Below are 12,425 nucleotides of genomic sequence, written 5' to 3' on the forward strand. Positions count from 1 at the left end.
ACGACTTTTTCCAAAAGATTCAACTTTTATGTAGAGTTTATTTTATTCAGAGTTCCCTTTCACTGGAGATCGTTGTATATTTTTGAAAAACCCTCCAATAATATCAATTATTTTTACATTTGGATTACCAAAAGTAGGAATAATTTAATAATTCCAACTGCTGTCACAATTTCTGTCCTGCTGACTTTTCATTTCACTGGCCAGCAAATACATTTCATTTAGCCTCCTTATCTCGTAAATATGCACACGGTAACACAAATGACTGATGAACAGAGCAAAGAAAACAGACAACAATGTCTCCTAGTCCCTACATTTCTTTACATTTACATTTCTTTATTTACATGGACTTTAAATGCCTTTTAGTTTCAGTCACATTTTAGTCATTTCTACCCTTTATAATTTTAGTCTACTTTAAACTGACAAAAAAAAAAATTAGTCCAGTTTTAGTCAATAGAAAGTCCTCACATTTTAGTCTTTACTTTTAGTCCAAAGATTTAGTCTTTTGCCTGAATCTGGTGCCAAATCATTCTAGAGAATTCTATGCACTCTGCAAACCCCTGCATAGACACAGTTATGTTATGTTTTAATGGATAAACCCACAGTGGAGAAACATCCAGGGTTTTGAATGTCTGATGAAAACTGAATTACAGTTTAGTCTCATTTTAGTTGTCTTGATGAAAACTAAACTTACTTTCATTTAGACTTTTAGTCACCAAAGAACTATTTTAGCTAGTCATAGTCTAGTCTTCCAACTGGAAAAAAAAATGGTAGTCAACTAATATTTTTTGTCATAGTAGTCAATAAAATTAACACATGCTTTGCATATGCACAAAAAATGAAAAAAAAAAGTCAGAAATTGATAAACAGATAAAAATATAGATTACAGATAGCGAGCAGAAACATTTCACTGCTCTAAATCTGCATTATTAATAATAATTCAGAGGTATTATTTTGTTTTGGGAGTATCATACTCTTGAGAAAATCTTATTTACTTCCCCATTTTTAATGGAAGGTATGATATAAAAAATACCCTCATTAGCAAGTTTAGATGTCCAGGGGATTATCTTTTGTAGCAGTGGATTTGCTTTGTATTACATTTTTTTGGAATCATGAAAACTCAACTCATATTTTCTACTTTTTAAATGGCCTTTAAAGATCCCTACCCTGTCTTAATTAGTCCATACATGGTTTGACGCCCTGAGTATTAGCTAATAAAACTTGGTGTGCATGATATCATGATATTGGTAACAGCAGATATAAGATTAAGAAGTCATAGGGTACTATGAACACTTTAGCCAATATCTACAACCAATATACAGTGCTTAACAAATTTATTAGACCACCACCCAAAGAAAAGTTTATGCCACAGCTGCCCTAAATTAAGAGCATTGGTAAATAACAAAATCATTTTTATGTTTCTGCAATGGTTAATACACCAATATGTAGAAGCTCATAAACCGAAATGATATTTTAATGCTTAAAATAGAATTATTATTGTATCTATGAATTTTCAAATTTACTGATTTACAAAAAAAACTGAAAAAATAGAAAAGCACATTATTATTTCTTGATTAATATGTCAAATTTTAGTTATTTACTTGCATTCCTGAACAGAAAAATTAGTTTTAGTGGTTGAATGTTATGCTTGATTCATTTCTGACTTCGCAGAGAAGCCCAGTGAGCCGGCTCAAATTTGGGTATAAAAAGGTGAATTCAGTTTGAAATCCCTCATTCCTGTTCAAAATGGTAAAATGTGGAGAGCTTACCGAAAATGAAAGAGTCTGCATGAAAGCACTTCATGATGCTGGATGGTCTCTGAGACAAATATGACAGGTGGGCTAATAAATTTGTTGAGCACTGTATATGCAGAAAATATTAGCCTAAATTAGCTGTTGATATCTGCTAATATTTATGAATAAGTCTGTGGGATTTTAGGCAGGACAAGCAGACCTACGTCAGCTTAAGTCATTTTATTTGTTCTCCCACATTCCTTAAATGTCAGTTTAAACATAAGTTTGTTTCTTTTGGATTCTTAAATTCTAATGTGTGTTAAAGGACTTAAGTTTTAGGTCTGAACTACACTCATATATTGGTATAAATATTGCTTTTGACTAAAATGAATATGTAAATATCCTTTTATTGGATAGTGGCAAAAATCCAATACCCTGTATCACTAGATCAAAGTTGTCAGGTTTCCTTAAAAGTGAAGCTTTTAACTATAAAAAAAGTCAGAATTTATTTATTTAGGTATTACACAGTTTTTAAACATTACATCAAAGTCATAGCATTATTCCCTCTCTTCAACTGATGAGCATTTTCTAATTAAATCACATCACTTCTGACAAGACAGATCAGCCCCTCTGGCTTCACAATCGACTCACTCAACTGCTCGTGTAATGGGCATGCAATTGCTTTGTAACACAGCTAATCAGGCTTGTCTTTGGTCATCTCTGAACAAATGAGGAGGCTGTCACAGCCATGTTTGAGTTATGCCCTTACACCAGCCTGTACAATGAACCATCACAGTGATCTGTCTTTGGTTTCCTCCCACCTAATTGAGCTTGATGAGTACGACACCTGATAGTCAACCCTCTCTGGGAATCTCACTATCTCAGTACCCTTCAATGACAGCTCCAGTGAAAGATTTTTAAGGAACAATTTGGTAAAGTGCAGTGCTTCTCTGTCTCATGTTGCACTAAAACTTTCTGCAGACTGACAGTTACACAAGCGGGTGAAATTCCTTTAACTACACTATTATTGTGGTTTCTTACTACAGTGACAAATAGTGCGCTACAAATTCTCAAAGTAACCACAACCACTACTATCATCTAATTATCATCGCAGTCTTTACGGTGCACTAATTTGATTGACCTGACACTTATTACAACGACAGATTAAAAACAATGAGCAACAAAATCTGCACACTACACTGCCTACTTTATTTTGTCTCTTTGAAGAGATCTGCAGAGAAATGAGGCCAAGAGGTAGAGGGGCGGAGCACACCTGATCCTGTATCGCCCCCCTTTAGCCCTCTGGAGCTCTGCCTGGGTGGTCAACAAGTTTATGCTCAACAACTGGGACTTTGGGGATAAAAACAGTATCAATATTTACACTCAAATACACGTTAATTACATGTAAAAGATTATTCAGCCAAAAATTTAAAAAGAAAAAATAATAGAAAAAGTATCTTTGAAATGGTTGAAATAATTAAACCTGATAAACTGTGCAGGTTAAATCAAAAATAACCCCTACAAACAAAGATTTCCTTGCAGGAATTGTATGAATCTTTAAGCCACGTCTATTTACTTGGTGAATAGCCAACTCTCAGTTATGTTGACAACAGGACAAGAGGCACGTAAAAAGCTCTTTCTGCCTTTTGTCACTGCCTCCACTTATCAACCCCAAGATCTGTGCTCCTCAACCTGAGTCTCACATTTCTCGCCCTCTCGCTGTGTTTCCTATGTGCCCAGTCAAGCCTGACTGGAGCGACGCTGCAGAAATCCGACCAACTTCCAGATCAGGTTGAGTCCGTGCCTCTTAAACAGGGTAAATTTGTGTTCAGGGGAAGAAAAAGAACCCTAAGCCAAAATAAAAGGTGAGGAGCAAATCCGTTTCCTTGTGCTGTCAAACAATCCCTTCATTCACTCCTATCTAAATGACATTTAATTTGATTCTGCTGTTGATCTCCCTGATACCCTGAGTACTTCCAGGACATCTACTCTGGCTGTCGTGCCACACTGGCCAGGTATGAAGGGGAAAGAAATCTGATGAGCCGTCACACACCATCACGCACAGAAGCATGAATGCATGCACGCACACACACAAACACAAATGGTGGAAAACATCCTGAAATAAAACCACAGGTAGCAGGTCTGATTTCACAGGATACACCAGGTCATGTGAGACAGAGGTGGAAATACAAATTGGGTTATCACTCAATGTCTAAAGGCTTCTACACCCTTCTCCTGTAGATCACCTGTTTGACTCGCCATCACAGCTCTGCTTCTATTTTTAAAACCAACACAACTGTCAACAAACAAATCATCAGAATAGAAACTTTCAGAGAATTTATCTAAACCCAAGCTTTCATAGATGAGCACCTCTTTTCTTTTGGTTATGTAAAGCATAAGTTGTCCATCCATTTTTAAGTGGTACATGAGTTTTTCTTCCTCTCCTCCCTTCAGTGACCCATACTGGTCTGCAGAAGTATAAGTAAGCAATTCAGCTTTGATCCTTGCTTTCAGTTTAAAGAATAATACTAAAAAAATTAGATGATAATTTTCCTCAAACATATTCTTATTGAAACACATCCAAGAAATGCCTTCTCTGGTTTTAACACCAGTGCTTCACTTTTTCGGTATGGAACTTGACAGGTCTCTTGAGCCAATATCTGTAAAGATGATTGCTATCATACCAATCACAACTATTTGTTTAAACATTTTCTACTTTGTATCTAGTTTTTCATGTCAGTTGAATGTAAAAAGTTGGCACCAATAAAGAAACAATGGAAAAAAAATCAGAAATTCTACATCATTTCCTCCTGTGTTTTAATTTTAATAACAGGAAAGGCATTAGCAGATTTAAGTACAACTGGGAGAAATTATTAACATTCATGAAATAAAAAATAATTTAATAAAATGCTTCTATAGGCTAAGATTTTGGTGCTGTCTGTAATGTGATACGGTCGCTGTAGCTGGAGTTAATGACAGTGGCAGCACAAACCCTGATCTCAAAGTTCCAATGACCACAGGGTTACACCAGGACATTAGCAGAGCCTTGCAGAGGAATTAGCTCATTAATGTAATGGTAATAATATAGAATCAGCCTCCCTAGGGAGAGATACAGCAGTAGCATCTCCGCAGCTGCCCTTTTTTGTAAATCACTCAGCTTATCTGGTGGGAGGAGGTGATCAATACGGGAGCATCACTGTAAACAGATAATGTAGCACACTCTGGGGTTAGTGTCTGTGTATCAGCCCATTAGGCCACACAGCGATCCAGATGACAGATAGTGATAAGTAGATAGCCAGGCCATGTCCTTGTGTTGGGCCTTATCACCACTGATCTGTCTGAGCTGCGTTACAAGGTTAAAATGTGTGACCTCTGCTGCATGTTACATGGTTTACAAAACTTAACAAAAAATGTTATGTATCCAAGTTAAAATAGTCTATTTCCTCCTGTACACCACTAAAATAAATGTTTTTTTACTAAAGCTCCTGTGAGGAAGTTATACATCAGACTGAGTTTTAAGGGGTTTTTTTGTGTCTATTTGCTTCCGAGTAGACATACCATAACATGATTACAACTTTTATCTTTGTCATTGATAGCTCCATATCAGTGATATCAATACATGTATGTAACCATTGACTACCTGACACTATGTGGAGGCTAAGCTAGCTTTTTGTGGTACAATGATGCTTGTAAGTGATAACATCTATCTACACAAGTTGTTTAAATTAAGATGTGTCAAGAGTAGCAAAGGCTCATTCACAGTACCGTTTCAAGACATAAAGTATATTCATATCCCTGTGTGGCTCCCACCCCCAAATCAATCACAGAGATGGATTTGGGGGTGGGAGTCACACATCCTCACTCTATGCTGGTTTTAGAGACTGTAACAGACGCATTACAGAGCAAACCATTTTACATTTTGAGCAAAAATGACTATTTTCTTTATTATAGTAATGGGCTGATTTAAAAAAAATGCTACAAATATGCTAAAAAGAATTATGTTGAGCACATTTTGGGAAGCTTTTAGTGTTAAATGATAATTTACTGCCCCTTAATGCACAGCAGACTGGAGCAGATGCTGAATTACCACCTTTTTAAAAGAAATAGGGGATGTGTTGTGAATTAGGAATAGTTTTCAATCGAAAAAAACAAATTCAACAAATTGTGACTATTATATTGTTTCCTGCCATCATTTGCTTTGTTAAAATGCTCTTAGCTAGCATCTTTAATAGCAGTGATATCTGCTATTAGAAACTGTTTCAGAGGCTGTATCAGTTAAAAGACATAGAGTGGCCGAGCATGGAACTGTAAAGACTGATAGTTACAATGAAGCTGCTTTCATTGGGTAGGTACAAAATAATTTACTGTACACCGCTAAAACAGCTTTTCTTTAGTTTCTATGGCTACTTTCACACTGCCTTTCTTTTCCGTGTCTGTTACGCCTTCGTTCCGCCACGCCGTTCTGTATGAAAGCGACCGTTTTGCAATGGGGGGGGGGGGTCCATCTCACCCCACTTCTGATCTGGATCGAGAGGTAGTATCAGAGCCGTAAGAGATTTTTCCGCAAGGAGTGTGAAAGGACATCACGGCATTCTGCAACAGCGAGGGTGCGCTGCTGTCTCCATAAAGATTTAAAGACCAGACCGGTTTGATTCAGCGGCATTTCATCAGGCAAAACAACAGCGGGATAAAACAAAGAATAATGTGGATTAACTGGAGAGACTGCGAGGTCAGACAGCTGATCACAGTCTGGACAGGAGAGGAGAGAGCAGACACATCTCTGCTCACAGCAGCGTCTGAAAAGTTCCATGATGTGTTCAAGTGAGCTCGGTATTCTGAAGTTTCCGACCTCCAACGTAAATGTGTGCTGTGACACTGCTCAAAGTCGGACCTCCAATACAGAAACATGGAGGAAAAAAGTCTGTTGGATCTAATCGATCAAAATGAATGTTCCTGTTATTTTCCCTATATTTCATTTAGAAAATACAACATTTTGAACTGAGAAATCCAGAGTTTCGAGTTTCACTGAAAGCAGCAGCTCGGGCAGTAGCCGCCATCTGATTACGGGACGCCGGGTGTGTGTGTAAGCCCGGGTGTGTGTAGCTCTGTTACACCTTTGTGTGAATTGCTCGTTGCGGAACAGAGACGAGCATTCCTTTCACCTTTATTGTGGAATCTCTGTGTAAAAACGGCTTATGTTTATTTTTCCACGTAAAGATTCCCAATAAGTGATATTTTGAACATCTAAAGAAAGCAGGATGATACTTAAAAAAAAAAAAATGACATTAAAATCATAACTGGCACGTTCAGGGCAAAATGAGCAGAAAGATAAACAATACCTTTCGTCTATTAAGGGAGCAACAACCATTACAAACTGAAAGTTCCTGAAAGGATCTTTAAAAAAAACAGTGATAATTTTCTCATCTGTTTATGTTACAACCTCATTTATCTTTAATGGCGCATTTTAAATCAAGAGCAAAGTGTTATGATACACTATCATATAAAACATATGTGGTCAGAATGAATGTCTCCAAGGCTGGGTTGATGTGTTTATAATGGGCTCATATTTGGTTCTGCTGAAGTGAGGTAATCACCAAATTCTCAACAATCTAAAATAAGTAGGACAAACTGCCAGTGGCTGGTGCTAATCTAGAGAAACACACTTTCTGGGAAACACATTTCAGCATGAGGAAATGGTTTAGATATGTAAGAGAGCTAATTCATACCATTCTTTTATAATTACTTATAATTCACTCCAGAGTTTAAATGGCTAAGTATGCGTAAGGCTGAAGAAAATAAGACTAATCTTTACTGACATTTCCTTTATCTTTTATGTTACATGTTTTGTAAGCTATGCAGGAGTCATTTGCACCCAAACTAACACAAATGAACAAACCAACACTCTGTACAATAAGTCTTTCCATTTAAGAAAGTAACATTTCTCCCAGCTCAGAAGCCTACTTCAAATTCTCCCAGATTACAATGGTTAAAGACGAGAGAGAGGGCAAAAAAAATCAATATGAATGTGATGCTCTTTGAAAGCCTTATAAATATAAGAAGCATTTGTCCATTAGCAGAGATTCAGAGACCAGTAAATGCTAATGAATGGGAAAGTGAGGCCATTTGAGTCCATTACAGAGTCCCACTAGTGAGTACGGCGGGCACTCTGAGGTTATCTACTGGCGGGCCATGCAAACGTCAGACTCACAACTCAAAAATACTCTGCACTCTAAATGATAGATGAGACACATGTGCTTTTTGTGTTTCCGAGGAAAGAACGGACACAAATTGATTACCGAAATGGAAATGTTTTCCCGTTGTAGAAGGCCAGTGCTGTTAACTCAAAAACACATTTAAAGAATATTTATTAAGATGGAGTAAATATAAGCAGTGATGGAGTACACTGGTTGAGATTAGCTCACTTACATTATGGTATTGCAATAAAAATTGCAAAGAGGGAATGAAGTGTGCTGTCAGTGGGTTCAGAGAAAGGATAGAGTTGAAGTGAAGTCATTGGAAGGAAGGAGCTGTTCAAGGCCTCGTGAAAATAAAAAAGAGAGCAAACAGCCATTTAACAGATAATCTTATTTTTTATATTTTGGGAATAGAAAAATGTGCTTTAGGTCTTCTGCAGTTTGGCTAGCATTTATCCTGTAATGTAAAAATGCTCCAGAATAAAACCAGGTTTGTATTTTAGGGATAATATATAACATGATACTACTATGATGGTGTTTTTCAACAGAACAAAAAGTCTTTATCGGCATTATATTGGCAATGTACAACAGAATTACAGCTACTTTTTCAGGCATCCACATTTGTATCACACTAACATGCATTCTAGTAAAAACAAACAAGTAAAAAAACTGCATATTGTGCAGTTGTTGTAACATTGAACAGCAGAGGGCACATTTTGTGTGGTCAAAACTCTAACTTGCACTAAGGAATATAAATTGTGCTGCGTGTGCTAATGGGGTGAGATGGGAGTCAATGTGTGGAGGTTTAGAGTTGGCATGGCTTTGGGTAATTATGTTTGAGTACAGCTTTGATAGAAGACTTGGGTTTATAAAAGATGAAGACAAACAACTATTAATTTTAGATAAAACTCTATGGATGGAAATTGACAAAACATAGACAATGTGAAGCAGATATTATCTATCTATAAGTTCTTAAAGGAACTTAATGAAAAATATGTGAGTTATCAAAGCTGTCATACAGGAATTGTTTATCGTAAAATGTTAATAAAAGAATATCACTTTCAATACATGTTTAACCCTAAATCCAGACATTTATTTATCTAACTAAATCCCACTAGTCTACAGCTCACCCTGCTGGTATGAAATAAAACCTTGATGAAGGTCTGATTAAATAAATTGAGAGGCAAAAATACCCTGAACCCTTACGCATTCAAATATATCATCTTGTGAAAGAGGAAGGAAATATTTTAATCTGGTGACAGTACTCACTTATGAGGGATACGGGGAACAGCAGTGGGTGTGGAGGCAGCAGTGATGACCTGCAGAATTTGTTCCAGCGCCGACAGGCCGCCGCCCACCTGGAAGGCCACTTGGTCTGCATTGTTCTGTTGACAGAGAGAGAGAGAAAGAGACAGTAAAACAGAGGTACAGTCAGGGGAACGACAGGCAACAGGCTGGACGGGGGATTACATGGCTCTCACCAGAGAGGCAACCTCTTTTCTCCTCCAGGAGCGAGGGATTGAAATTTGACACAAAGTGATCCCAGAAGTATTCCTGTTTAATCTCAAAAGTGCACAACCCGACTCCGCCCCACAACAGTCGGATTTCAGTAGAAGGCAAATGCTCTGCAGGCTCAAGTTAGCACCCGGGTGGTCTCAGCGATGACCACAGCGAAGTGTAACTGAGAAAAACACTGCCTGGCCAACCAAAGAGCAGGGCAATTAAGGACTTTAAAGTTAGTTGGGCTTTCTAACAATAAATCGCCTTTTTTTATATTTTGACAAATCAAATAAATTTGTATTTAAAACTGTTTAGTTTCATTTTGGATTTTTGTACTGTTAGGATTGATTTCTTGTTTGATGCAGACGTGCTTTAATTTTGACAGAAAATGAGGAGATTCAGGCAAATTAGAGATATGACATGAATCTGAGCACAGAAGACCTTTGTATGGAAAGGAAATAAGAGAACACTAAAAAGTGATATGTTTAATAGCACAAGGTGCAAATGACTTTTCACTTGTCCACTGAGCTGTCCGACAGTTTATAAAGTGAAATGAGACTTTAAGAAGCAGTGGTGGACTTATTTTGCATCACTCTGGCTGCAGAAACTTAATCACAGTGTATTGAAAGGGACAATAAAGCATGTGAATAATGCAATGTAAAAAAAAAATAATGCACTAATGGACCTTAATAATACCAGGATTAATGCATTAAAGCTGGTAATCTAAAAGTAAAGACATTTATTCTGAAATGCTAAATATTCCTCTTACACACTTGCAGTGAAGCTTCTCTTTCACTTCTAGATACTTCATCTCCAACATTTTGGGGTGTTAACAGATTTTTTTATTATTTAATTACTCCCTTCATACAAGTAATGGGAGTTAATTCAAAGACAGATTGTAGTAAACACACCATGTTGGGCTGTCTTAGGATTTAAGTGAACACATCACTTGCTATTAAATGATAGTTGATACCTCTCCATTGAATAATTAGTAAGACAAATCCTAAACTTGCTTGAATTTAAAGAAGCCTTCATTTCCTGTGAAAAATTTAAAAGAAAAAAAAAATTCAATTAGTTAAAAATGGAATGCTAGGATAATTTAATAATGTCCAAAGCAGTGGTTCTCAGCTGACGTAGCCTCAGGACCCACCAGTTTTTTAAAAGAAATCATGACAAACAATTTGAAACAAATAATGAAATAAAATCAAACAAACAAAATTTGCATGCTTATTTAATAAATAATGTTGCAGATTGGGTCCTCAATAGAACAAAATAAATGAATGAAGAGAGAGGACATAACTAACATGTTTTACACCCTATTTTCCTATGATTATAATGTATTTTCTTGACAAATTTACAGAAATCTTGAGAATAACTTTATCATCATGGGAAAAGCAGGTTTATTATTGCAAGATGCATTATCATGATAAAACAGAGAAAAATAAAATGGAAGTGATTTATTTTTGTGTCCTAATAACCTAGATATTCTATAGTTCTAAGTGGTAATTATCTGTTAATTTTTCTAAAACAAAGTAGTAATTGCATAGAAATAAGTTGGCATTTTACCAAGGTATAACTTTGAAATATGGTTAAATTAAGTAAGTATTTACCTTGTAATAAGGTTTTAATTCCAAGTAATTCCTTGTTATCTTGTGGCAATTCTCTTTAATTTGGTGGTAATTTCCCAAGTAATATCTTAGGAAGGGGTTCAGTTTAGGGCTTAGGGTTATTTGTTAAGATAAAATACCACCAAATTTCCAAAAAACTGCTACAATATTATGAGGAATAACTTGATAATTAATACATTATTGCCAAGTTAATACTTCCTCGATATTACTATATTTCAGAGTTATTACTTGATAAAATGCCAGCTTGTTACTAGGTCATTACCACTAACCAGGTATTTAAGGCCTACTAAAATAAAGTGCTACCAATGAAAGGTATGGTTGTATGTCCACTAAGGACTGCAGTACGTCATAGATCTTTTGCCACTAGCTCTGTAACAAGACTAGGTTAAAACCTAGAGGCTGACTACAACTACCTGGGATGCCTGTTGAAATGCCTGACTGAATTGTGTTTTCTGGCAGAGCTATTTTTCTATTATTATTATCTTTTTAATTAGTATTTTTGCCTAATTTATTGTAACTTGGTTACTTAAATTTTTATAGCTACAGTTTCTATTCTCTCTCACTCTCTCTCTCTCCCTCTGTGTGGGTGGAGATGGAGCCCAGAGCAATATCATACCACCTCCCCTCCTGCTTTTCTTTTTTTATCGCATCTGATTGGTTAAAAGTCATACACAAAAACAAATGCACTGACACAATGAGTCCACCACAGCCGGACATACTGCATATATGAATATGCCGGACAAGCCCAGCATCATGATTGGAAAGCAATGCTGAAACAGAGCAGAGCGAAAACATTTTTTTTCTGTCATGTAAAGCTTTCAGTGTTACTTTCTGCACTTGTTCTAATAAAGACACGTCCAGTTCAGACAAAACTGCCGCTGCAGCCAGGTTCGATCTAATGACTTCCGTGTTGCTCTCTGTGCTTGCTTTAATAAATAAATAAAGGAATGCTATCCATTTTTGACAGAAGTGCTACTGTGGCTAAGTCCGAGCTAATCGCTCCACTAGCAGCCATTGTATACAAGCATTCACACATTCACGCATTTCCCCTTTAACTATCACATAGTCATGACGAAGCAGGTCAGCAGAAGAGTGAAAACGTCTTTCCCCAACATGAAAAGCATTTAGGGTGGTTTATTCTTTATTTCATGCAGAAACGTGGTCCAATTCTAGCAAAACAGACAATGCTAAAGCTATATCTGAGGTATTTAGAGCAGTGGAGGCAGCCATTACTGAGGGCCTTCAGTCCCACTAAACCCTGCCCATAGTGCAACTCTGTATGTATGGCTCTATTTACCACAGTGGAGGCGGCCATTACCGAGGGCTTTCAGTGCAGCCAAACCCAACTCTGTTTGGTACGACTCTGAAAGTAG

General features: G+C 36.8%; 1 protein-coding gene across 3 annotated transcripts in view; it reads right to left on the reverse strand.

Annotated features, from left to right (window-relative positions):
- Positions 1-12,425, reverse strand: part of scaper (S-phase cyclin A-associated protein in the ER) — a 75,817-nt gene that overhangs the window by 21,445 nt on the left and 41,947 nt on the right. For all 3 annotated transcript variants that reach the window (XM_041795833.1, XM_041795831.1, XM_041795832.1), the window contains one exon: positions 9,194-9,309. In XM_041795833.1, the coding sequence (XP_041651767.1) occupies positions 9,194-9,309 (116 nt within the window). The remainder of the gene's footprint in view (positions 1-9,193; positions 9,310-12,425) is intronic.

This window comes from Cheilinus undulatus, linkage group 9 (assembly GCF_018320785.1).
Source record: "Cheilinus undulatus linkage group 9, ASM1832078v1, whole genome shotgun sequence".
NCBI classification, from domain to species: Eukaryota; Metazoa; Chordata; class Actinopteri; order Labriformes; family Labridae; genus Cheilinus; species Cheilinus undulatus.